Source organism: Phasianus colchicus, chromosome 12 (assembly GCF_987193195.1).
Source record: "Phasianus colchicus chromosome 12, bPhaCol1.hap1.1, whole genome shotgun sequence".
Lineage (NCBI taxonomy): Eukaryota > Metazoa > Chordata > Aves > Galliformes > Phasianidae > Phasianus > Phasianus colchicus.
Window position 1 is genome coordinate 20,102,074 of NC_143447.1, and position 25,519 is coordinate 20,127,592.

Here is a 25,519-nt window from a genome sequence, read left to right on the forward strand (position 1 = left end):
CGCGGCATGCTGGGATCGGTAGTGCGGGGCGGGGCGGGGCGGGCGCGTCGGGAGAGTTTCGCGTTGGGGCTGCGGCTGCGGTGCCGCTTCGGTTCGGTTTCGTTTGTTGGTGGTGAGGATCTGAGAGCGACTGAGGAGCACGTGACAAAAATGTAAAATTTTTTAAGAAAAATTTACGCGCCCAACGTGGGGCTCGAACCCACGACCCTGGGATTAAGAGTCCCATGCTCTACCGACTGAGCTAGCCGGGCTGTCGGGTGCAGTGCCGCTCTGTGCTCCACTCGCAGCACTTGTAGCTCCTCCGCCTGGGGAATCCCGATCCTCTGACAAATTTCACATCAAAATGATAAATTTCTTAAAAAAAATATCTCAACACTATGTAAACCAGTGTCAGTAAAAACAGTCAAGTCTGTTTTTTTTTAAATTATTATTACATTGTATTTTCAGATAGAAAATAGACTTCCCAAGACACCCTAGTGAATAGTTGGGGTCTTACCCCTTTTTTCACCAGGATACGTTCTTGGAGATCTCAGGATCCTTAAGGATTTATTTCTGTAACCACAGAAAGCTCCTTCATTTATAACACTGCAGTGGTAGGCCAGCCACCTAACCAAAATGGCAAAGCAGAATAAAGAATTGAAAGAAATCTTTAGTGGAGATGCTTGTGCCGGGTGCTGATGAGCAATGCTGAGCTGGAAATCAACAAAAACAATTTGAAGTTTTCTTTCTTCTTTCCTTTTCCTCAGTTTCCCAGGTGAAATTCGACAAGACCCGTTTTCTGAACCGCACCGTCAGTTCCCGCTGCCCTGCGGCTCCTCCGCGCCGGCAGGGGGCGCAACGCGGCTGCTTGGCGCGCAGCACGTTCCTCACAGCGCCTCGCGCCGCAACGGCGGGAAGCGGGACCCTCGAGCGTGGCGGGCTGTGCTGGGCCTTACCGGATCTTACCGGGACTAACCGTGCCTTACCGGCCCGCAGCCCAGTCACAGCGGCACTGGGGCGGTCCGCAGCCCTTCCGGGGCTCATTAGAGCGGTCTGTAAAGCGCCCATCGCAGCTCGCTCAGCAGAGCCCTCGCACCTCAGCGCTGCCTCATGCGGGGCGGGGCGGGGCGGGGCGGGGCGGGGCGGCGTCCGCGCCCACAGTGTCGAGCGTCTGTGGAGGCTGCGGCTGCGCGGAGCTGCGCGGGCTTCGTGCCGTTGGTGGGGCTGGTGGGCTGCGCGCGTTGGAGCGGTCGAGCGATGGATGCGGCCGAATGTTTGTGGGTATTGTTCTGTGGAAATACTGCTTGTGGCTGTCCTGCCGCATCTCTGTTTTCGTGTTTTAACGTTATCGCTTCAGAAAAAGTATAAAAAAAAAATCCTACCCAGACCAGCAGAAGGTGTAAACATCTGGGAAGCGACAGGTTTTTCAGCGCAGGAAATACAACGCAGCCTCCAAACTGCCTCGGTTTTTGAAGAGATAAGAAAGCATTTGGAGTTCCTCCGTGTACTTTCTGCACGCAGTTTAGAAGGTGGGCGTTGGGAGAGCAATAGTGCATTGCGGGAGGACCCGCGTGTGGTAACGCGGCATTTCTTTGTGCTGTGGGCTCTGATATTCAGCCCATGCCATCTGTGCGGCTTCCCAGCAGCAGCCAGCACAGCGAGGCACGGCCGAGCAGAACGGTGCAGCCTGGGCAGAGGCTGGATCCTCTCCAGCACAGCAGTGTGAGTGCTGCGGGTCGGTGCCCCGCTCTGGGTGTACGTATAAAGAGGCAGAAGTGGCCTCGCTCTCTGCTTTCCCTTTGTCAGAACTGCTGTAACACTGCATCAGTAGCACCGCAGTCCCTGGGTGAGAGTACTGCCTTGCTGGAATTTGCCCAGGGCCATTCCAGAGCAATTGTTTTTCAAATAATGGGATGCTTTAAAATTTAATTGCATTCTTCTTCGTTGCTTGCAGAAGATGCAAATTTTGGCAAGTCAGGTGTGAACATAGTGGTACATCCAGACGTGCCCAGATTGCCACAGAGAACACAGCAGTGAGGCAGCATCCAGCAAGCCCAAGCTGTCAGACACTGACCTGGGTTTTGTCCTATGTAAAATATTTTATATAAAATATTTCTGTGGTGTTTTACTGTTGAATTAGGCATAGAAATGCAGACTTCTGAGCAGGAATTGCTTCATTTTAAGAGCTCCACATAAGCAAAGCTGGAACACCCTATCATTATAAACCCATTAACCTCACTCACAAGTAATCTTTCCAATCCTACTTATCTGAAACTAAACACTTGGTTTTGCTGTTCTTTAAACATTTTAGCCTTCTGGCTAAATAGATAGAACTAGGTGCTGAGGTCCTGACAGGCACAGGGAACGGGCAAGGGAAGTGATATAACGTGCTCCATTACCGACAGTCCTGTATTTAGTGAGGAAGGGACTATAATTTCCTGCAGTCTTTGTGCTCTGCCAAGGAGTTATTTAAATAAAACAAAATGATCCAAGTATTGTATTTCCCATTGTTTTTATCATGAAAATTAGAAAAAAAAAAAAAAAAAAAGCAGAAAAGACAGATATATAAAAAGGGAAAGACTCAGGCCTTGTGTTTCTACTGGGAAAAATGGCAGCTGAAATAAAGCATTAATGAAGTGTCTTCCATTGGCGTTTGTGCGGTTTGCTGTGAAACGGAAGGGAGGCAGCGGTTTCACAGAGGAGCCAAAACCACGCACTTTCCCGGTGGGAAGAGATGATTTAGAGCAAATTTACGTTTGTTCCTCCGAGATCTGGTGCTCGCCGCAGAACGCTATCGGTTTCCACTCCACGAAGGAGCGGGCTGCCCGTGTTGAACGGTGTCCCCGCGCACGGCGGCCGCGCGGGGTCGCTCCCGAGCTGTGCCGGCAGCCGCGGGGCAGCGGCGGGGCCGGGCCGGGAGAGCGGCGGCGGTGGCGGCGGGGCGGCCCCGCGGGCCGGGAGACACTCAGTGCCCTGCCCGGCCCGGCCCGGCCCTGCCCGCACCCATGTCGGCCCCGGGACGGCTCCTGCTCCTCGCCGCCGCGCTGGCCGCGGGCGTGCAGCGGAGCGGCGGCACCGAGCAGCCAGGTGAGCGCGGGGATGCGTGCGGGGATGGCCGCGGGTGCGGAGCTGCAGCTGGAGAGCTGGCCCCGGGGCTCCCCACGTTCCCCAGCTCCCCGCAGGCGCTCTCGATGCCCGCGGAGCAGAGCGCGGCAGCGGCTGGCTGTAGGAGCACTGGGACCCTTTGAGCCCGGGGAGGTGCTTTGCCACCAGAAATCTCCTGCACGGTTTCCAGACACCGTTTCAGATTATTTATTTATTTGCTTATTTACTTTGCTCCAATAAGTGTAATTAAACAGTGGGGATATGTGCATGGAAACTGGGACCGGCCCCCAGCTGTGCTGTGGTGGTCCTTGGTCAGAGCAGAGCACCGTGACTAACATTTGTAGGATCAGCTACTAGCAGTAGCCCATGGGAGAAGGTGAGGATGCACTGCCAGAGGGCAGAGGCAAGGTGAAGCAGCCCAGACAATGCACATACTTTGCAGGTACTGGGAACTGGCTGCTGCAATAGGTAGGCACAGCCTACCAGATCCAACAGGTATCTGCGTAACTGACCCCAGTGAGCTGTCTTGGGAGTTCAGCATCCAGCTCAAGCAGTAGGAGGAAAGATGCTTGATTGTAAAAGCTAACCACAGAAACCCTCTCTTTGCAGAACCTGCTCTCTGGTCCTCCAGCAGTGACATCGTTCATCCAGTCAAGGTTGACGAGAGCGGATCCTTTCTGTCCTACGACTTGTCCCACCGAGCCCTTCACAGAAGGTCTCTTTCCTCCAAGAACAAGTTTCTTGCTTTCTATGAACTGCATTACAAAGGACAACCCCTGAAATTCAACCTGAGCCTTAACATCAACCTCCTCACCCCTGGGTTTGTCAGTGAGAGGCGGTATGGGGGAATTGCTGATGCCAAGATCCAGTCCCACACGTATAACTCCTGCCATATGATCGGGGAGGTTCAGAGCCGGACGCTGAAGGGAGGCCTGGCTGCGCTCAGTACGTGTGATGGGCTGGTGAGTACCAAGGTTCTTAACCAACAGGGAAATAGCAGCAGCTGTGTGAAATCCTTTTTTCTTTGGAAGGTACTGGCAAAATTCCTCCTGATAGCAGCAGAGTCAAGATGTCGTTGTGTAGGTTTGATGCTGCTTCAGATGACCTGACTGTAAATTTCCCATGGATTCCAGCAGTTTGGGAACTCTTGGGACTGTGTTTACTTGTGCTTGTGTCTGAATTCCCAAAGAGCAATTCCCATATGGCCTCCATCTTCTAGTACATAAATGTAGGATTGTGAGAAACTCATCTGAAAGTGTGTTGTTCAAAGCCTGGAGATGATGAAATATCTCATGATAATGAAATACCGTTTCATGATAGTGTGGTTTATGTGTAGTGAAATCTCTTTTCACAAAAAGTGAGCATCAGCTGTCTTATTCCACGGCCAATATTTTCAAAGGCAATAGGGACATTGAAGAAGGTACGTTTTGCTGAAAGTCAAAGTCATTATCACTAGTAAGACTGTGGTGTAGGCACTTAGGAAGGCAAATTCATGTCTTTAGCATAAATTTGCATGTCTGCATTAGCTTGAGTCTGGCTGGACTGGGTCCCCACAGGGTTTAAAATCTCTTAGAGATTTGCAGAATCGTTACAGTATAACTTCATAACTCACAGACAGTCCTCAAGTAGGGTAGGGGGATGCCAACAGTGCTGGCATGTGAAGGGGTTCTGCTTCATGTGGTGACCCTGCACAGAGCTGGCACGCACACGGGGTACAGGGCTGCTGCTGCTGCAAGCAGGAATCAGTAGTCCTTCTGCCCCACATCTTTGCATTTGCAGGGTTGGTAATTCCTTGCCCTGGCTTCCTGTGTGCTTCTCTCTGAATCCCATCAGGTCCTCTGGCTGCTGCAGGTGGCTTCAGTTCAGCTGAGGGCTGTGTTTGTATTTCAAGCTTCCTGTGTTTAAAGAAAAGCAGTGTGTGTCTGTATGTTGAGCTAGCCTGCTAAAGCATAATCGTTTGTAAATTGGAGGTCTGCACAGCCCACACAAGTCACAAATCTGAACACACAGCTGTGCTGCTGGGCATAGCAGGAGCTAACACCTTCCCTGTGATGGGCAGGAGCTGAGGGCACATACCTGGGGCTGTTCCCCATGCTGGTTCTGAGCCAGGATTTCAAGTTCAAAAAGTAGTTGGTGCAGATGGAGCAGGCATGGGAGGGATGCTCAGTGTGTCCAGAAGCCCAGAAGAGTTGGCTCTGGCAGAATAGCATGGAGAAGGTCACAAAAAATGCTGTGTGCATCCTGGGAGGTGTCAAAGTTGCTCTTCTCCCACCAAACTTAACAGCATTTGAGGGTGTTCAGCACCTTGCGCTGCATAGCTTGCTGAGTTGGTGGGTCAGATCATTTTATTTGCACTTTCACTGTCAGTTCAGCAGCTGAAGTTCTGCCAGTGAGGTTTGAGGTCTGAAGGAAGCCTGCCGAAGGGCTTGAGAAGGGCAAGCAGTTTAGCCCAGAGCTGGGTACCACAGTCTGAGCTCTAATGCTGCTTTTGCATTAACTTTCTCTATGGTTTTGGGCAGATTTTTCCATCTGAAAAGCTGGGTCTGTAATAACTCCTATCTTCAGGATAATGAATGCTAAAGGAACTGGTTAACGGGATTAAACATCTCTGTGAATGAACTGTGGATGGGAGAGAAAAATAATACTCGTTAAGTAATTCATTTTCTGCATAACGTGTCATCTGGAAGCACCTCTTTTATGATGGTTTGGAGAATCACGTAATTAAGGCCTCAAAAATGGGTTGGAAATGAACAATATCTATAAATGCTGTAGGCATGTATCATTTGTTAAGAAGCAGAAGAAACTGTTAGCTCACAAAAGGCAGCAGCACAATGCTGCCTGCAGCCAATAACCTGAGTGGTGAGAAAACTTCAGCCTTAAGTTGCTTTAGAGCTTCCCTGCTTGGTCTTAAAATAACCAAAGCTTTTTGTCAGATACTAAACCAGAGGAAACTGCACTGACAATGTGCTTGTGTCTGACATAATGACCAAAGAAAGTAAAGTGTGTCACTGAGCTTTGTGACAGTGAATTACTCACACACACCTTGTAATTGTGTTAGGTGTTACAGGTTGTAAACAAGGAAGTCATTGCTGGTGTGGGATAATTTAGTTCTGGAGGCTACAGAAGCATATTGTATTTGTACACAGTGGCAATATCTTGCATTTCAAGCCCAGCATTGCTTTGTTAGAAGCACTCTCCACTTCTGAGCTGTAAAGCACAGATGGGCTGTCCCAAAATTCCTGCTTGTGGCAACGTCAGGTGTTGAAATAAGTCGCATTAGCGCCTCAAAAGGACAAGTTCCTCCCTTGTTCCTCCTTATGCAGCAGCTGGTCCAGCACTTGTTAGATATGTAGCGTGGGATAATTATTCCTTCTTTAACAACCTTGCCTGCCTTTGAGATCTGTTTCTGTGTAAGGCTTCATCTTTCTTAGAAGGCTGTTACAAGACTTTACACTCCTCCTGTCAAGGATTCTAAAATGAAGCACAGTGCTAAGATCTGGATTGTGCTCTCTTATGCCTAACGCTGTCAGCTCAGTTTCATCTTCTCCAGAGCTGTCTGCTCCTCTTGTTACAGCCTGTTGTGCATCAGTGTCAGGGAGGCAGGAGCAGGGATGTCACTGTCATGTGCAGTGGTGGGCCATGACACATGAGGTGCAGTGAGATCACAGAATCACAGAATCACTAAGGTTGGAAAAGACCTATAAGATCATCCAGTCCAACCATCCACCTATCACCAATGGTTCTCGCTAAACCATGTCCCTCAACACAACATCCAAACGTTCCTTGAACACCTCCAGGGAAGGGGATTCCACCACCTCCCTGGGCAGCCCATTCCAGTGCCTGATCACCCTTTCAGAGAAGTAGTATTTCCTAATATCCAGCCTGAATCTTCCCTGGCACAGCTTGAAGCCATTCCCTCTAGTCCTATCACCAGTTATACGGGAGAAGAGGCCAACCCCCAGCTCGCTACAACCTCCCTTCAGGTAGTTATAGAGAGCAATGATGTCTCCCCTGAGCCTCCTCTTCTCCAGACTGAACAATCCCAGCTCCCTCAGCTGCTCCTCATCAGGCCTGTGCTCCAGACCCCTCACCAGCTTTGTTGCCCTTCTTTGAACATGCTCCAGGGCCTCAACGTCTTTCTTGCAGTGAGGGGCCCAGAACTGGACACAGTACTCAAGGTGCGGCCTCACCAGAGCTGAGTACAGGGGAACAATTACTTCCCTACTCCTGCTGGTCACACTACTTCTGATACAAGCCAGGATGCCATTGGCCTTCTTGGCCACCCAGGCACACTGCTGGCTCATGTTTAGCTGAGCGTCAACCAATTAGCAGGTGTGTTTTAAACAGACCTTCCTGCAGACAGCAGACGCCCCAGCATTCCCACAGAACCTCTCTGGGGCAGAACGGAGCCCTTGTAGGGCATCCTGGGCAGGGTTACATGGGGCAGTGATCTCTGCTCCAGCTGCAGAACCCAGCCCAGGAGCTCCTCATTCCTGGGGATGAAGCTGCCCATTCAAAGAGCTTCCCATTCAGCAAATGCAAGTGTGTTCAGGTAACTGTTTGTTCCTGAGATGCAGTCTGGGGCTCTGGGATCCCAGGTGAGTCCATAACGTGTTATAGCTGGGCCAGGACTGGCTCAAAATACCCATAAAAACAATCTCTTTAGAGAAGACATGTTTCTACGTGGAACATTTTGCAAATCTCTCCCCTCTGATATTCATACTAGGTGCGGACGGCTTCATGATTACATCTCTGTCTCTCCCTGCTAGAAAGGTGTGTTTCAGCTCATGAATGAGGACTATTTCATTGAACCAGTAGCCACCAGCTTTCCCGAGGATGCAGCAGCACAGCCCCACAGGATATATAAACGCCATGCTCCTGAGCACCCGGGAGAACAAGACAAAAAGCAGCCAGCAGCATGGGCAGCCTGCGGTGTGCAAGGTATTGTCTCCTCTCTCATACCTCTCATGATGAATGGCTAGATCCTAGAATTCATAATTTGGGTTCTGTAATTTGAAGTACACAGTGAGAAGATAAATGAATCAGTGCCAATCCTTAGACTTCTAAGGTGCCTCAGCAGACATGCTTGTTTTACAATCCGGGAGTGTTCAGCTCCTGTGATGAGATCTCAGCACCCAGCTTTTACCTTAAAGGACACTGAGTGCTCTGAGTTTTGGAAGTTGCTGTACTGGTCCCCTTTGCCACTTATCTGTCTGGAAAGGAAATGCTCAGAGCACCGAGACACAACTGAGCTGTGGTTTTGTGGTGGTTTCTGTGGGTGGTGGGCATGCTGGGCCCATTTGGTAGGTGTCTGCCAACTGGCTTTAGGTTCCTTGCTGCAGGATGGCCAAGTTTCTGAAAGCGTAGGCAAAGAGTGGTTTCCACGAGCGTTTTTATTATGGGAAGGCTGACCACTGGTTCAAATTGCAAGTCAGGAAAATTTGCTTGCTTAGCAGCAGGCAAAAGTTTTCTGACATTCATGAGTGGAACCCACAAGTCACAGGAATTACAGCAGTTTTTTTTTTCTCCTGCCAGTTTTCCTGTATTTGCTTATGTTTCTCGCATGCATGCTGAACTTCAGGCCTCTCATTCATCTTTTCTTCCTGAGCCTGCTGCAAGCATCCTGTGATGTGGAGACTGAATATTTGTTTTTGATTCCTTGCAGACATCAGTTTGTGACTTGCCAGAAGTTTGGACTTTTGGAGTAAAACTTGATTTCCATGAGCTAAATACCAGAATTCCCATTTACGCCAGTGAATCCAGGTTGTCACCATGGCCCTTCTGCCCAGCAGAATTATTTTAATGCAGATTAAATGCTTTCTGTATCCACAGCACCGTGCTTATACTAGTGTCAAGGAACTAGTTGTCCATTTCTGCCAAGGCAGCTCTCCTTCCTGCTTTTTGGAGAGGTAGAAAATCAGCAATTTTTTGCGGCGAGCCACCCCCTCCCTCAGGGCATTTGTATGGGGTCTCTGTTGGACAGTGATCTCTTTGCCTTCCTCCTGAGCTCCAGGGAGAGGGCTGGCCCACAGAAAATGACTGGAAATGTCATTGAACATTTCATTGAACATTCCAGGACAGAAAATGTCCTGGAAAAGGCAGGCAGTGGTGGCTCAGATGGACAGCACTGACAGCTGAGGGCAGATCTGGGAGGTACAGCAGTCTGTGCTTCTTGCAGGGCTTTTTTGCTGGAGCAGAACTCAGAGGCTGCGTTGCACGAGCAGAGGATCATGGGCTGCAGTTCTGGGGCTGGGAGGGAGAGCGCATGAGGCTCAGAGAAGGAAGTTCAAAGTCTTTTCCATGATAAAATCCTGGGGCTAGTCATAAACTGGTTGATGCTGTTCTCAGTGAAGAAGAACAGTCAATGCTTTGGGCAGCCTAGCTGCTGGAGCATGAACCCACGTCCCTGAGGGCTGGTACAGCTACACTGAGGTCTGTGTTGCCCTTGTTATTTTGGAGCTATTTTTACTCTGCCTAGCTGAAAATTGAATGTCTGCTTGCAGTAAAATCGTGTAATAGGCAGGTATTTGCCTTAGGAAGAAATCCTGGAGGCATGAGAAACAGCAAAGGTACATTTCTGCCCACCAGTCTGGAGCAGGTCTTGAACATGCGATGACTCACTCGCCTCAGGAGCTGGGGCAGCATCCCCACAGCTCCGCAGTACCTGGAGCTGGGAGTGCTGGCCTGCCATGCCAAGCCAGCAGCTCTAGGCTAGAGTCTCTGCATCTTTCAGAGCTGTGAAGCACAGATCTGAGTGCAGCAGTGACAGACAGACACAAGACAGGGAAGTTGGAAAGATTGGATGCTTTACTTTGCCATTCTGAATATTTGAAGTTGCATCTTCCAGTCAGTGCATCTTGTCTTACTAATTCCCTAGAGCTTCCTCAAACCCTTGTATTCTATAATCATGTTATCTTCAGGCATTCTTCTTTTAATCTAAATGAATAAACTGATAAGAGTAATAATGGTTCCTTCTAGACTTTAAAGCCTGTTGATTGTAAATGAATTTCACTAGATATGGTGTGGCTAGTGTGTAATCTCTATTTGAATACAAACCAGCAATGTGGACATGATGTATGTGCCCTGGAAAGGAAACTGAAAGTCTACAGGATTTGTATTACCTCAAGTCTTTCATCATCTACTGATGTGTTGCTGGTTTTCTTTGCAAATCATCACACATAGCCAGATGGTGTTAGATCAGACTGGTATTCAGTTTCTGTCAATGTCCTGTGCTGCATGTTGTGAGCCTGTATGTACAGCTGGGCAAGTGTGTGAGAGGGATCTTGAGGGGAAATGCCATACAAACCCTGCCTGGTAGCCAGGGAGCTGTCTGCACCGTGCTCTGCATCCCGCATGGAAGCTCAGCAGCAAAGGACAATGAAAACAAACTCCAAGGAAGCTGTTGTGATTAAACTGTCACAGTGGTATTAGCAATTCATCAAATTATTCAGATACTTAGAATTTTTCAGGCTGGGGCATAAAGTACAGCTAAAGAATAGTATAGTCCATAAAATGTAAAAGTTCACTGTTAATAAAGTAAGGCAGAGCCCATAGAAACTGGTCATAAAAGCATTTCCCACTGTGTGTGATGTGGTTTGTAAAGCCTTTACCCAACTTGGGGCTGACCCTGACCTTGATCTTGGAGCAGCGTCACAGGAAAAGTCTTGACATGAGAATTCCCAGTTTCTGGTGTGCATTAGGAGCGTCCAAGCTCTCCTTTGGCGTCATGTGTCTTTTCAGTCCAGTGAATGTCCTCCTTGTTTCTCTGGGGATGAGCAGCACAGAAACCCAGAGTTCAGTCTTCATGTGACCGAGGAAATCTCTGTGCAGCCCTGCGGGTGTTTCAGTCTCATTCAGGACAGCAGTGATCTTTGGGATTTGGCTCAGGACATCGAGTTTCCAGGGCATGGAGTTTATGGTGCTAGGGAGCTGTCTTTCCCAGTAAAATAAAAATGTTTGATTATACTTGGAAGAGCTGAACCACTGGTGTTGTTTCTCTACAGTTCATGGTCAAGCCTCTCTCCATGTTTGCCTATAAATTAATGTGTTGATACAAACCGCAGGTGCTCTGCTCTGGGAGACTGCATGCTCCTCACAGAATATTTCAGACCCTATTTCACTTCGAGAATTTATTTCAAAGGATTTTTTTTTCTTTCTCGCTAATGCTGCTGTACAGTGTTGTGAAGTCACAGTTTTCATCTCTCACTGAATTTTTGGAGCAGAAAGCCCAGCGAATATGCGAGTAAGTTATGAGTCTGAGTGAGAGTCCTCTTGATCAACACCAACAGATAGTTTAATTTAAAAAAAAAAAAGGCATCTTGATGGTATTTTACCAATGCTTCAGACTTTTTACTAAAAATGAGTCTCTTTTTCTCCCTTTAATTTCTCAGAATCTCAGGAAAGCCTAGAGAAGTCTGAGAAGCGGAGGGAAAGATGGGAGCAGAAACAATACAGGAAGAGAAGAATAAAGCAGCGTTCCATCAGCAAGGAGAAGTGGGTGGAAACACTAGTGGTGGCAGACACCAAGATGATAGAATACCATGGGAGTGAGAACATCGAGAAGTACGTGCTGACTGTGATGAACATGGTGAGTCCTAATTTTCTCAGCTGCAGAGCTGCCAGGTCCCTGGAGATGCAGTTGATGAGACATAAGGGCCACTGGGCTTGCCAGAGCTCATTCCTGGTGAGACCTCAGCAGATCTCTCACCAAACAGGCTGTTCCCACCCTCACATTTGCTTTGCTGCATTGTTCAGTCCTCCATCTGCTTCAGGAGGATGGTTTGCTGTGAGCGAGCCCTAGGCCAAAGTCTTGGTGCAAATGGCAGCAGCTCTCCGCCTGTATCGGTTTCACTTTCCACGTGGGGCTCAAGGGCTGTTCCCTTCCCTTTCTCACTCAGGGTGGTTAACATGGCCTGCCAGGTAGATACTGCAAGAGCAGGACTCCTCCTCCCATACCTACTGCTTCAGGACAGAGAGGGGGCAGGTGCTGCCCATGGCCACAGCATCACCACCACTGTTCTCTCCAGTCAGGCAAGCAGGCTGCTTGGGTGGGGAGGTGCAGCTGAAGTTGAAACCACTCTGAAGCCTGCGCTGAGGCCACCCACAGCCCCCTGCTTCATAAGGAAGCCAGCTCACAGGAAAAGACCTGCATGGATGTGAGAGTTCTGGCTCAGGCTTCCTTGAACTCAGTGCTGGCAGTGCTAATACGAGACACCCACGAAGGGAGCGCTGCAGGGCAGCTGCCATCGTGTTTTTCATCTCAGTCCCAAATGCTGCAGAGCTGGTGCCAGCGTGCCAGCGATAGATGAGTGCACAAGTCTGGTTGACAGAAATGTGAATGGCTTTCCTGGGAAGGTGCCACTGAGGGCAGCCGAGGGAAGGAGTAAAGCATAGATCCAGACTGTAGCTGATCTGCTTTCCAGGCACTAAATCATGGGTGTGTTTAGTGGTAAAACTTAAAGGTAGGTTTTGAAAGCTAACTGTAATACTTGCATTCAAATTCCTCGGGTTTTCATTCTGCTCCTTAAACTCAGACTTTTCTGGAGGCATTGACTCATAACTAGGTGGTATGGTGTGTTAATGAACTAACCTTGCACATGTGGAGTACCACTCTTAATTTTGCCTGGAGTCACAGAATCAGACTGGTTTAAGGTGAGAAGGGCTCCCTGGAGGTGACCTTGCCCAGCCCCTGCTCTTGCCAGTCCACCTCGAGCAGGGCCACATCCAGGGTCATGTCTGGAATCACCTGGTGGTCTTGAAAATCCAGGGAGCTTTTGCTAAAGCCATCAAACAAGCAAATAAGTCAATGCGAGTTGGTATAATCTGTTTACTCTTCAGCTGTTGTGGTAGCATCTGTTTGCATTTCAGAAGAGGTGTGGTTGGTGGCCAGAAGAGAGGGTGGGATTGGGTAGAGGACCTCAGGGTAACATCCCTGGATTTCCTGGTGTTGGTGAAGACACAGAGAGCGCTGGCTTTGAGGTGTTTAACACATCTGTTAGGGAGTGAAAGTGGAGGTGGTCCCCCAGGCATTTCTGGTTGAGTTTCAGTGTGCTACATAGAATATGTCAGTTTCCATTGTATTATGAATGCTTTAATCTGGGTCTACATCTGGTCTTGTCTTTTAGTTTTGGGAATTCCCCAACATGTTGGGATGTTGTCAACAACCTTCAGTAGTTTCCCTTTAAGCTCATGTTGTCTTGCAAATGTACTTACCAGGAGAACTGTCACAGGGCAAGATGTTTGTTTTGGGCTTTACTTAGTCAACTTTTGTGCTTTGCAGGTGGCGGGGCTGTTTCACCATGCCAGCATTGGGAACCCCATCAACATTGCTATAGTGCGACTCATCCTGCTGGAGAATGAAGAGGTAAAAAGAAAACAAAATGACTCACACTTCCATCCTGGTAGCCAAACTGGGATACACAGAGAGCTGGCCTTGAAAGCCTGTAAACTCTCTCATGCAGTTTTCATGGATGGATTGTGTAAAATTAATACAGATTCCCATGCTTTACTTCCTAGTCTTCTGCATGGGCTGCAGGTCTGGTAAAGTTAGGAGGGTTATATGTCAGAGGAGCTGCAGATCATGATTCTTATAATGATCTGTAATTTAGCCACTGTGATAGTATCTTTCCTCTCATCCTGTGATCTATGGGATGTTACCCAGTACCACTGGAACTCAGCCTGTGGCAGCATCCCTTCAAACATGGGGCAGGCATAGCTGCAAGTCAGTGCTGGGAAAGAATGGTCCGGTGGTGGCTGAGTAGCTGAAGCTCGCTCATCCCACAGGAGCATTCCCTGCCAGTAGCGCCGGCGGAGGCTGTGAGTTGTTGGTTGTTTGTGTTTCCCAGCTGCAGCAGTCGCTGCTCAGTCTGGCTGTGCAGCTGCATCCTTCTCTAAAGCACATCAGCCTGGATGGAGTATTTTCCTGCAGTATTTCTTAACCCCTGATATCAGATGGCTTAATGGTTCAGTTGAATCATTGATGGAAATAAATGACTATATTCTCATCCAGCCTACAGCTTACAAAATGCAGAGCAATTCCATTTAGATGGCAGTTGCTCCTGATCTTACTCTGATGGGACAAAGATCAGATCCCTCTGCAGTGCACCCTAAAAACCAAACAGATCCAGTAACAGTATGACAAGTGACTTTTAATTGTGTTGGTAGGAGGATCTGAAGATCTCCCACCATGCAGACAACACCTTGAAAAGCTTTTGCAAATGGCAGAAGAGCATTAATGTGAAAGGAGATTCCCATCCCTTGCATCATGATGTTGCAGTCCTGCTCACAAGGTATTGTGTCCTGGTTTTATGCTGTAGGTTTTACTCCACCACCTAGAAACTCCTCCAGTGGCTGCAAGCAGCTGGGACACAGGCAGCTAGTTGCATATTTTAGTGGAAGCTGTTTAAATCTCACTCTCTGTACCTCAGCCCGGTTTGGAAGCCTGCATATTCAATATATAACTTGAAATCTGAAGGTGGCCTGGCTCTAGTGGCTGGAACTGATGTCAGATGTCAGTTTTAAACCTGGAAACTGCTCTCAGTTTACCAGTAGTTGGGGTTTCCAAACCAGATTTTCACTGTGGCCCTATTGGGAAACCCTAGAATGGGTGTGTCCTTGCAGCAGATGTACACAGGGATTAGCTCTCCATTTTCTCTTGTAGATGAATTCCAGGATTTACAAAGGAGGCTCAGAGCAGGCCCTCACCTCCCATGTAGTTGGGTGGAATTCTTGTCTTTGGCCAAGTTTATATACCTTGGAGTCAGAATGTGGTTTGATGGTTTCATGCTGCAGCAGCTGGATGTTGGCAGTATCATGGTTGTTTGCTCAGTGATTCACAGCCCACAACAGTTTTATCTTCCTTAGAAAATTTGCTTTGTAGTAGAAATAAGGCACTTAAGGCCATGTACTTTAATGGAGTTGTTCTTCCTGGGTGGCTGGAGCTCCCCTGCCCTAGACCACAACACCACTGGGATGTACTTCCCCAAGAAGTGTAGTAATTGCTTAATTATTCCCAGCATCAACTTTATTTATACAATAGAATAAACGTAGCCAGTCTGGCTTGCAGTTCCCATTAATCAGGCTTTCTAATAAGCTGGGGATATTGAGAGAGTAAAGGGGAAAGGAAGAATCGTAAATCTTTCTGTGTGGAAAGACATTTGGATGTCTCCATTCTTGCTTCTGTTTGGCCAGTGTTTGCTGGGCTTAAAGGCTTCCCATTAGACTGGGACCACGAGGCAGGAGGGGCTTGCTTCGAGGCAGCTGTCCTGGGCTGGCCCCATAGACATCATGCTCTGCCCACACTCAGTTTCACATCACCCTTTGGATCTTACTGTCTTCAACTTTCTTTTTACTGTGTGTGTGTGTTGTTTTCAATCACCCAAGGAAGGACATCTGCGCAGCAATGAACAGACCCTGTGAGACCCTGGGTCTGTCCCACGTGGCAGGGATGTGCCAGCCCCACAGGAGCTGCAACATCAATGAGGACACAGGGCTGCCCCTGGCCTTCACTGTGGCCCACGAGCTTGGACACAGGTACCCCCGCTTTCCTTCTTCTCCTTTCTGACCTCTGTCCTCTGCATGGCTTAGTCAGGACTTGACAAGGGACAAATAAAAGTTCGAAGGACGTTGCTGAGAGTTCCCTGAATCTTAGGGAATTTTTCCTGAGAAACTGTTTCAGAGTTAGGGTTTTGGTTGCACTGGATTCAAGGAGCCCTTCGCAAATTACATGTTTATGTACATATGTGTGTTGCTGATACTAAAAGTTGTTGAAAAGAGGATTGTTCATTGAGAGGTTTTAAAATAGAGTCTATGTATAGCATCAGTGACAGGATTTTTCTGATCCTGATTTCAACTAAACTTGAGAAAATCATTTGTACATCATAGTCTATATCTTTGTACAGTAAAAGCCTGTAACCAGCAAGTTTAATTAAAGTGATTTTGTTCAATATTCTCATTACTTTATTGTTGGCTGAGTTGCCAATAAGAGAGCTGAAGTAAAACTCCTGTGTAAAGTTTGTACATTGGGAAAAATTTCATGTAATAATTACACATTATGTTTTGAATTCATAGATCTTTTCAGTTAAATGCTAACCTCACATGCTCTCTGTATGAAGCACAGTCCATTGGCTTTGTCATTTCAAAGTAGTGACAAATAGTCATTTACTTACTCCAGGGCAAGGAGGCATAAGCTCGTGGGGCTGTTCCCTTGCTTGTACTGTTGCAGAACACAGGGACTGGACAGAGCCCTGAGTGTAGCCGTATTTCCCCAGCTTACTGAGTGGCCTCTTGTTTGCCACTCTTGGGCATGGTAGCTCATCAAGGGCACGGTATTCTCTTAATTGTGAAGCAACAGAATCCCACCTGAGCCCTTGCAAGATGCATACTGAGAGGATGTCTGGCTCTCCTTTTCCATAATATATGGGACAAATCTTGTGATAGCATCTGTGGTCCCACTGGGATTTCCTAGATAGCTAAGTGCTCCCTGTTAATTAATGTGTCTTCATAAAGTTGCAAATGTTTGTAGTGTCTGGTATAGTGTGTCAGAAAGCAGAGAAGCTGCGTGGTTGTAGCAGGCATGTGGCTTACCTCTCCTTTGTGGGACTGTGCTCTTACACAGTTTTGGGATTCAGCATGATGGAAGCAGCAATGACTGTGAGCCAGTTGGGAAAAGACCTTTCATCATGTCTCCACAGCTCCTGTATGACACGTCCCCACTCACCTGGTCCCGCTGCAGCCGGGAGTACATCACACGGTTCCTCGAGTAAGTCCTTGCTTCTTCTCATTCATTTGCATCGGTGCTTGGGGCTGAGCTGGCTGCCATGAGTTGTGGCTGGGTTGAGCTTTGGGGTCTGCAAGGTACTTTCTGGCCTCAGAAGTCACCCCCAGGGCACTTGATGGTATTTCTAACTTGTTCAGTTGGCTTGGTCCTTGCTGGGAAGGATGAGTATTTGAATGCAAAAGCACCTTTGTGCAGGGGCACAGTGGTTGTTGTTTGAATAAATAAAGCCAGAGCAGTTTTCTTCATTGACTTAGCTGGTGGGATTTCCAAAGCATGGTTGCCCCAGCAGCAGAATGCTGGAGCTGGCTGTGCTCCTTTCTGCCCCGTTGTCAGCCACATGTTGCTTGCACCAGCCTATCAGATAAGTGTGCAGCTGGAAGCACATTACTATGTCCAGGCTGCTGAGCAGAAGGAGCAATTTTCCATAGCACATGGGATTTGTACCTCTCACTGCACCCCAGAGAGCCTGATCTTGCTTTCCACTTGTCCCAGCAGCAAGGTTGTGCCTGGGGCAAACGTGTGATGTTTGCCTAGGGATGGGAGGCACCATGTGAGGAGATGAGATCAAGCCAAATTCTTTCATGCATTTGTTTATTTTTAGTGCCCTGTGGCTGCTGTTATTAAATTCTTAGGAACATGTCCCAAGACTTACATTTGCCAGCCAGTCTCTAGCACCAGAGGGATGTTTTCCTTTCTTGCCATGAGAAGATTAGGAAACAGTGAGAGCATCTTTAGGAAGCAGCAATAGAAAAGCTCTGGCTATAGCCAGCTTGTTTGTGAGGGGCTGGGAGCTGCATCTTAGGAATACTGGGTGGTGCTGAGCTCCCATTTCTAAATCCCAGCCAGGACCTAAAACATGGGCTTGGCTCCAGCTAGAGTGAATTACTGTTGATTTGTGGCTTTCAGCGGAATGAGTTTTTCTTGCATCCACAGAGCTCTTGGCCTTTTGTTTTTAACTTTTGTTTTGAGATGTAGCATTTCCTGCTGGCAGTAACCTTGGGCTGCCATTAGCTGCAGCAGGGAAGAAGCAGACCATCTGGCTGCCTGTCCAGTGGTGTTTTCATCTCTTTGCTCCACTCCCAGAAGGGGCAGCTCTTACTTCAGGAGTGGAGCAGAGTTCAGCAGGCACCTCTCAGCATCTGTGACATCCCAGAGGCGAAGGAGAGGCCTGCTGCGAGCACAGACATGAGTGCATTTTAATACAGTGTTGGCAGGAGAATGGGAAGGAGTGAGCCAAAAAATGAGACCCTGCTGACCTGGGATTGCTAGATGTGCTTGGAACAGACCTCATGTCAAAAAAAAAACAACACAACACTCTCAGATTATGGTTATTATTTTACAAAAGAGAGTGAACACTGTTGAGCATTTAAGAGTCAGAAAATAATTTGTGTCTCTGAAGGCAGCACAGCTCCAGTGCTGTGGTCATGCACAGGGCTCTGTGATCTTCGAGGCAGCAGCTTTGGGTGGGAAGAAGCTGTAGGGCCTCTTTTCTCTGCATCCCTCACCTTGATGTAAGCTCTTTTAAGCCTGGCTGGTGGAAGAAATGTTTAAAAAGGGGTCTGGTATCTCATAATGCTCTGCAGGGACCATGAATATGCAGTGGTGTGGAAAAAGCCTGCCTTCATCCCACAGCTGCTGATTGTCATGTTTCCCTTCAGTCTTTCCTTCTCTAGACAAGACAATTCATTTTTCAGCCTGTTTTTGCAGAGCTGATGGTCTTTTTCCATCATCTTCTCATGGGCTCTTTCTAGCTGACCCCCACCACCTGAAACCTGGATTGTCTGCTTCTGCAGCATCCACTACTGCCCCTGCTCAGCCACTAGCACCCAGCTCTTCCTACAGCATTGCTCTTCTCCAGTCATTCCAACTGCTCTGTTTGTGCAGCTGATTCCTCCCAAGTTTAAATCCTTGCCTTTGTTTTTATTGAATTCAGTCCTGGCTTTTTGGATCCTTTTTACAGTTCTGCAAGAGCTTTTGGAATTTTAATCCTGCTTGCAAGCGTATTTGCAGATCCTCCCAGCCTACTCGCATATGGGGATTGAATCAACATCTATCTATTCCATCATGCAGCTCTTTAATGAACAGACTGAAATAGGCAAATGCAGAGCAGACCCCTGTGAATTTTTACTGCTGTGTGGGTCACTGTATATCCCTTCAAAGCCAGATTAAATTCATGCCAATTCTTGCTGGCTTGGTAAAGTTTTTTTTTGCAAAATCTGGAGGCCAGTTGAAGATACCAGTAGGACAGCTGTAAAATGGTTAATGAAGAAACAGATTTTGAACATAACTCTAGAAATCTAAACTATCCCCATACAGAGACTGCAGAGATCTCCTGTAAACTGAGGCAAGACAAAAAGTGCCTTCAGCAGAACAGAGGGCAAGCAGGGCTCAGGGCATTTTTGGGGTGGTCTCAGACCCCATATGCTGTTGCCAGAATAGATGATTGTGGATTAATCCAAAGGAGTAGCAGTTTCATGCATGCAACTAGAGCAGGAGTCCAGTGCTTAAGCTCTGACTTTCCCAGTAAAGATGTAATCATTTCTAATTTTAGAGAACATATGCTTCTTAAGTGTCTTCTGTCAGCGTGCAAAGAAAAACCACTGGAGTTGCAATGCAGTGACTTTGCTGTAGGCCTGAAACAGGCTTATAACTTGAGGCTGGACATGATACTGCATCCAGCTGCATAGTTCACACCTAATTCAGCCCAGCTCAGGCCTGAATCACCCACAGCAGTCCTTCTCTCCAGTGGGCTGGAGGGAAGGCAGGATGCTCTCACTGCTGGTGGACTTGGAAAGTGAGACTTTCCAGCTCATGGGCTGCTGAAAGCAATGTGTTTACTGATTTTTTTCAATGGGGAAATTGCTTATAAAAACAATATATGTGGTATATTAAGGAGCTGTGTTCCCCACTGGGCTGTTTCTAGCCAAGCAAGGGCTGGCAGGTGCCTGGAGTGGACCTCTCCAATGCAGGATGTGAAAGGGGTGCTTGCTGTGACTCCCAGCCCCATTCACTGCTGCTCCTCAGCCAGGTTCTGTTGCCAGCTTGGGTTAGAAAGGAATCCTGTTTCACATTAATTTAGACCTGTTCCCAATCACAACAAGCTGCAGTAATCTAATCTGCTCAGAAACCCACGCTGGAGACTTTGCTTTGCTGGAAACACGTTAGTTTAAATCAACACTGTAAGCTAAACTAGTGACAACTTCTCGTGTGTTTGGGAAGTATCATAGCAAAACCACTCACAGCAGAGCAGGACAGCCAGGATCATCCATCTTGGCTTCCCAGCAGCCTGGCAGTGGGCCACGGGTTGTCTTGGCAGAGCTTCGTGCTCAGTTTTAATATCTCTTTCTAAAACATGCTGTCCAGCACAGTCTGAGCACTGTTTGTAGCAGCAGATATGAGAGCAAGTGAGTTTTGCTGCTGACAGTCTACTCTGTTTTTATTAGCAAGGCATTGACACTGGAGCTGAAGTGTCCACAGGGACGTTTTGGGGTTGGCCTGGTGTATGAACGCAAGGACAACATCTGCTTCTCAGCAGTGCAGTGTTTGTTCAGTGAAACCCTTCACCTTGTGTAGTGAAACTGAGGACTGGACCCTGGGCTGAAGACTTTGCTGATGACTTGATTGCAAAGCTGAAATCCAGGAGATTGGTCCCAGGCAAAGCAACTTTTCTGGCTGTTCATCATGAAGTTCCAGGTTGTGTTGCAGTGTCAGAGGGTGCGCCAGGGATAGGTGGGCTGCAGTTGCAAACACCAGATCACCCAACACAGAAATTGGATAAGTGCGTGTAGAGATCCGTATGCTGGAGCACTGCAGGGTTTATTGGAGAGCCATGGCCATGTCAGCTATAGAATGAAAGTCAGGATTTCAGGATGAGACACAGAATCACAGAATCACAGAATCGTAGGGGTTGGAAGGGACCTCCAGAGATCATTGAGTCCAACCCCCCTGCCAAAGCAGGATCCCTACACCAGGTCACACAGGTAGGCGTCCAGGCGGGTCTTGAATATCTCCAGAGAAGGAGACTCCACAACCTCCCTGGGCAGCCTGTTCCAGTGCTCCGTCACCCTCACTGTAAAGAAGTTCTTGCGCACATTGGTGCGGAACTTCCTATGCTCCAGCTTCTGGCCATTTCCCCTTGTCCTGTCTCCGCACACTGCTGAAAAGAGTCTGGCCTCGCCACTTTGCCCCCCACACCTTAGATATTTATAGACCTGGATCAGGTCCCCTCTCAGTCTTCTCTTCTCAAGGCTAAACAGACCCAGCTCACTTAGCCTTTCCTCATAGGGGAGATGCTCCAGGCCCTTCACCATCTTTGTGGCTCTCCGCTGGACTCTTTCCAAGAGATCCCTGTCTTTTTTGTACTGGGGAGCCCAGAACTGGACACAGTACTCCAGATGAGGCCTTACCAGGGCAGAGTAGAGGGGGAGGATCACCTCCCTCGACCTGCTGGCCACGCTCCTTTTAATGCACCCCAGAATGCCATTGGCCTTTTTGGCCACAAGGGCACACTGCTGGCTCATGGCCAACCTGTCGTCCACCAGGACACCCAGGTCCCTCTCTGCAGAGCTCCTCTCCAGCAGGTCATCCCCCAACCTGTACCGGTGCATGGAATTATTCCTCCCTAGGTGCAAGACTCTACACTTGCTTTTGTTAAACTTCATCTGGTTCCTTACTGCCCAGCTCTCCAGCCTGTCCAGGTCTCGCTGAATGGCAGCACAGCCTTCGGGCGTGTCAGCCAATCCTCCCAACTTCGTATCATCAGCAAACTTGCTGAGGGTGGCCACTACCCCCTCATCAAGGTCATTGATGAAGATGTTGAACAGGACCGGTCCCAGCACCGACCCCTGGGGAACACCGCTGGTTACAGGTCTCCAACCAGACTCTGCACCGCCAATGACAACCCTCTGTGCTCTGCCAGTCAGCCAGTTCTCAACCCACCTCACTGTCCACTCATCTATCCCGCACTTCCTCAGCTTCGTTATAAGGATGTCGTGGGAGACAGTGTCAAATGCCTTGCTGAAATCAAGGTAGACTACATCCACTGCTCTCCCCCCATCCACCCAGCCAGTGACAACATCATAGAAGGCTACCAGGTTGGTCAAGCACGACCTCCCCCTGGTGAACCCGTGCTGACTACTCCTGATAACCTCCTTTTCTTCCAGTTGTCTGGAGATGGCATCCAGCACAATCTGTTCCATCACCTTTCCAGGGACAGAGGTGAGGCTGACTGGCCTGTAATTACCTGGATCTTCCTTCTTGCCCTTTTTGAAGACCGGAGTGACATTGGCTATCCTCCAGTCTTCAGGCACCTCCCCCATTCTCCAAGACCTCTCAAAGATGATAGAGAGCGGTTCAGCAATCACCTCTGCCAGCTCCCTCAGCACCCGTGGATGCACCCCATCGGGTCCCATGGATTTATGAACATTGGTGTTGCCTAGGCGCTCTCGGACCGCCTCTTCCCTGACTAAAGGGAAGTCTTCCATTCCCCAGACCTTCTCACTAACCACCAGGGCCTGGGATTCCCGAGGGGGAGCTTTTTCACTGAAGACAGAAGCAAAGAAGGCGTTCAGTATCTCCGCCTTCTCAGCATCCCCCGTTACCAGAACACCCCCCTCACTTAGTAGGGGACCTACATTCTCCCTAGTCTTCCTTTTACTGTTAACATACTTAAAAAAACCTTTTTTATTATCCTTTACCACCTTTGCTAGATTCAATTCCAGGTGGGCTTTAGCCTTCCTCGTCGCATCCCTGCAGGCCCTGACAACATTTCTATATTCTTCCCGAGTGGTCAGACCCTTTTTCCACATTTCATGGACCTTCTTTTTCCCTTTGAGTTTGTGCATGAGCTCCTTGCTCATCCACACAGGTCTCCTGCCACCCTTTCCTGATTTCTTGCTCACAGGGACGCACCGATCCTGGGCTTGGAAGAAGAGCTGTTTAAATGCCAACCAGCTCTCACAGGCCCCCTTACCTTCTAACACCCTAAACACTGATGAGATGTTTGGTTCCTCCAGTAGCAGCTGCTGCAGCGGTGCATGGGACCTACCTGCACCAGCCAGGCAGTGACACTGCCTTGTCACCTCTCTTTCAGCCGGGGCTGGGGACTGTGCCTGGATGATCCCCCTGCTCGGGAGGTGCTGGACTTCCCCCTGGTGCCCCCGGGCGTCCTCTATGATGTGAGCCACCAGTGCCGCCTGCAGTATGGTGCCTACTCCACCTTCTGTGATGACATGGATGTAAGCCAGAGTCCCCGCTCCCAACATGGCATGGACTCATACAGCTCTGAGCGTTTTCTGGGGGGTAGGGGCTTTGCATGGGGCGATCCTCTCCCTGTGAGTAAAATCTCTACCAATGGGTTGTCCCCTGCAGTAACTGCGTCCTGTGTGGTAAATGTTTTTTCTGCAGAGTGTCTGCAACACACTGTGGTGCACAGTGGGGACCACATGTCATTCCAAGCTGGATGCTGCCGTTGATGGGACAACATGTGGGGAGAACAAGGTAGGAGGGAGCAGTCTCATTTGCAGGTGTGGAGATTCTTTATCCTGTATGTAAGAGATGATTTTTGCTGGAAAAGTGCAAAACCTGACATTTTGCAAACTCCAGCACGTGGACATGGATCACCTTGATGGCCTTACTTCAGCCAAATGTTGGTGGTGAGAGATTGAATTCAGGGAAGTCAAGATGTCCCTAAAAAGATGAAACCTGCAGTTTGAATGGAAGCAGAAGGCTTGCAGGGTCGTATCCAGGGGTCTGTTCCCTCCCACAAGTCCTCAGACAGCCTTATATCCCTGAATTTCTCATTGCACGTAGCTGAACTTGGCTCCATCAGAGCTCAGCTGACCTCCAGTCATCCTGGAGTAAGTGTAGCATGGGTTTGCACAGGACAATATGAGTGCTGGTCTTTAGTGCTCCCCGAAGGTAGAGTTCTCTAAGTAAAGGTTTATTAGTGCATCGTTATCTTGGTTTTTCTTCTTCTGGCCTGTCCCTTTGCAGTGGTGCTTCAATGGTGAGTGCGTGCCCGTGGGTTACCGTCCTGATGCTATCAATGGCAACTGGGGGCCCTGGAGCTCGTGGGCTGCCTGCTCACGGAGCTGCGGTGCAGGTGTGCAGAGCGCCGAGAGGCAGTGCAACAACCCCACGTAAGTGCATGTGTGCTCTCCTGGGTTTGTTCAGCTTGTTTGTGGAGGAGAGGAGCCCAAGGCTTCCTGATGGTCCTTTAAAGCAGGGGCCATCGCCTGGCAGGTCTGGTCCTACCCATGTCTGCACTGGACAGCAGAGGACTGGTGCCATTATGCAGTTATCTTTCTGAACAAGATGCCTTTGAAACACCACAGACGATTCATTTCATGGGGTTATCCAGCTATCTGGGTGATGGGAGGCTCTGGAAGGGCAGAGCTGGCTCTGTCTGCTTTCATGCACAACTGCTTCTGCATCAGGCAGACAGAGAGGAATGTGATTTCAACAAAGAGTAAAGACTCCACGCTTGTAGCTGTTACACGTATCCGGTGTCTTTTAATGACCATAAAGAAAAATAGACTTTCTGTGGTTCTGACTCACTCTCGTTTTGAAAACACTCACTGCTGCTTATCAACTGTTTTCTCCCTGTGAGTGATTTCTAAGCAAGCTGAATGAGCTGCAGTAGTGGGGGATGCTCACTGCTCCCCAGCCCAAGGGCCAACCAAGGAGCAGCATTATCCATGCCATGACCGCTGCGCTGACCCATCTGTCCTCCAGATGCCTCCCTCCTTGCCCAATTGCTATTGTATTGGATTCACACAAAGGCCCCCAACTCGTCCAAGTGTCACAGTGCCTCGTAACAGGGAGAGAAAGGGGCTTTGTGAGCAATTTTCCAGTGGCAGTCATTTTTCAATGGCTTAAGAAGATTTGAAAACTAAGAGGGAATCTCTCTAATGAGCCCAGATGTTCTTTCTGCCTAACTTCTTTGGGTGCATTGTTTTTAACACATACTATTGAACTGTTTAAAGAATAGCTGTGTAATCTCAGTGCTAGGTCAAGAGCTAGGTTTGTGTTTGACATGAGTTTTGTGACAGAAATGCAATTGTAGTTTATGGAGTGTTCCAAACACAGCTGCAGGCATGTTGGAGAGCAAACATTGTAAAAGCAGCAGAATTTCCCTGGGCAGTTGTTTGCTTTGGCCACGGTAGGTAAATCTTCAGCTTTGCCTTTTGGATGAAGTGAACAAATGTGCTCTGGGTAGTCCTTCCTCCCTCAGGCGTTTCCTAAAAAAAAAGGTGTGTAAACACAACTGTAAAATAATAATTATACTCCTTTCAAGAAGTTGTGCCACTCTAAACTAATCAGGGAAAAAATAGTTTTCATAAGGTCATGGGGATGTGGGACGCAGAAATTGCAAGTGACCGAAACAACCTGGTAGCAACCTGGTGAAACAGCAAGTGTTAAGAATCAGTGGCAGTATCTTGAGAGTCTGTTGGCATCCAAGGAAAGTCTGTTGTTGCTTTTTAAGTCCCTCTCACTTTAAAAACGCTGGAAAGAATATTTTTAAAACTACTTTCCAAAGTAAATAAGAATTTATCACCTTGTGTGCAGTGTTTCTGGCTGTTTCTGTCATTTAGGAATCACCAGCATAAAAAATCTAAAGCCTGAAGAAATGTGTTTCCTCTTAAGAGATGCCTTATG

At 48.4% G+C, this 25,519-nt stretch overlaps 1 protein-coding gene and 1 non-coding gene across 6 annotated transcripts in view; one reads left to right on the top strand and one right to left on the bottom strand.

Annotated features, from left to right (window-relative positions):
• Nucleotides 1–178: 178 nt before the first annotated feature.
• Nucleotides 179–251, bottom strand: TRNAK-CUU (transfer RNA lysine (anticodon CUU)). Its single transcript has one exon. It is a non-coding gene; the product is annotated as a tRNA-Lys (tRNA).
• Nucleotides 252–568: 317 nt separating this feature from the next.
• ADAMTS7 (ADAM metallopeptidase with thrombospondin type 1 motif 7) overlaps nt 569–25,519 on the top strand; it is a 52,906-nt gene continuing 27,955 nt past the window's right edge. Inside the window, exons 1-11 of one of the 5 annotated variants that reach the window (XM_090149208.1) lie at nt 569–1,508; nt 3,694–4,046; nt 7,854–8,025; nt 11,475–11,671; nt 13,364–13,447; nt 14,248–14,372; nt 15,466–15,615; nt 16,700–16,843; nt 22,953–23,097; nt 23,267–23,359; nt 23,855–24,000. In XM_090149208.1, the coding sequence (XP_090005334.1) occupies nt 1,241–1,508; nt 3,694–4,046; nt 7,854–8,025; nt 11,475–11,671; nt 13,364–13,447; nt 14,248–14,372; nt 15,466–15,615; nt 16,700–16,843; nt 22,953–23,097; nt 23,267–23,359; nt 23,855–24,000 (1,877 nt within the window). In that variant the 5' untranslated portion in view covers nt 569–1,240. Of the gene's footprint in view, nt 1,509–2,932; nt 3,067–3,693; nt 4,047–7,810; nt 8,026–11,474; nt 11,672–13,363; nt 13,448–14,247; nt 14,373–15,465; nt 15,616–16,699; nt 16,844–22,952; nt 23,098–23,266; nt 23,360–23,854; nt 24,001–25,519 lie in introns of those variants that run through there. The other 4 variants (XR_016470501.1, XM_031587921.2, XM_031587922.2 and 1 more) reach the window with 4 other exon arrangements.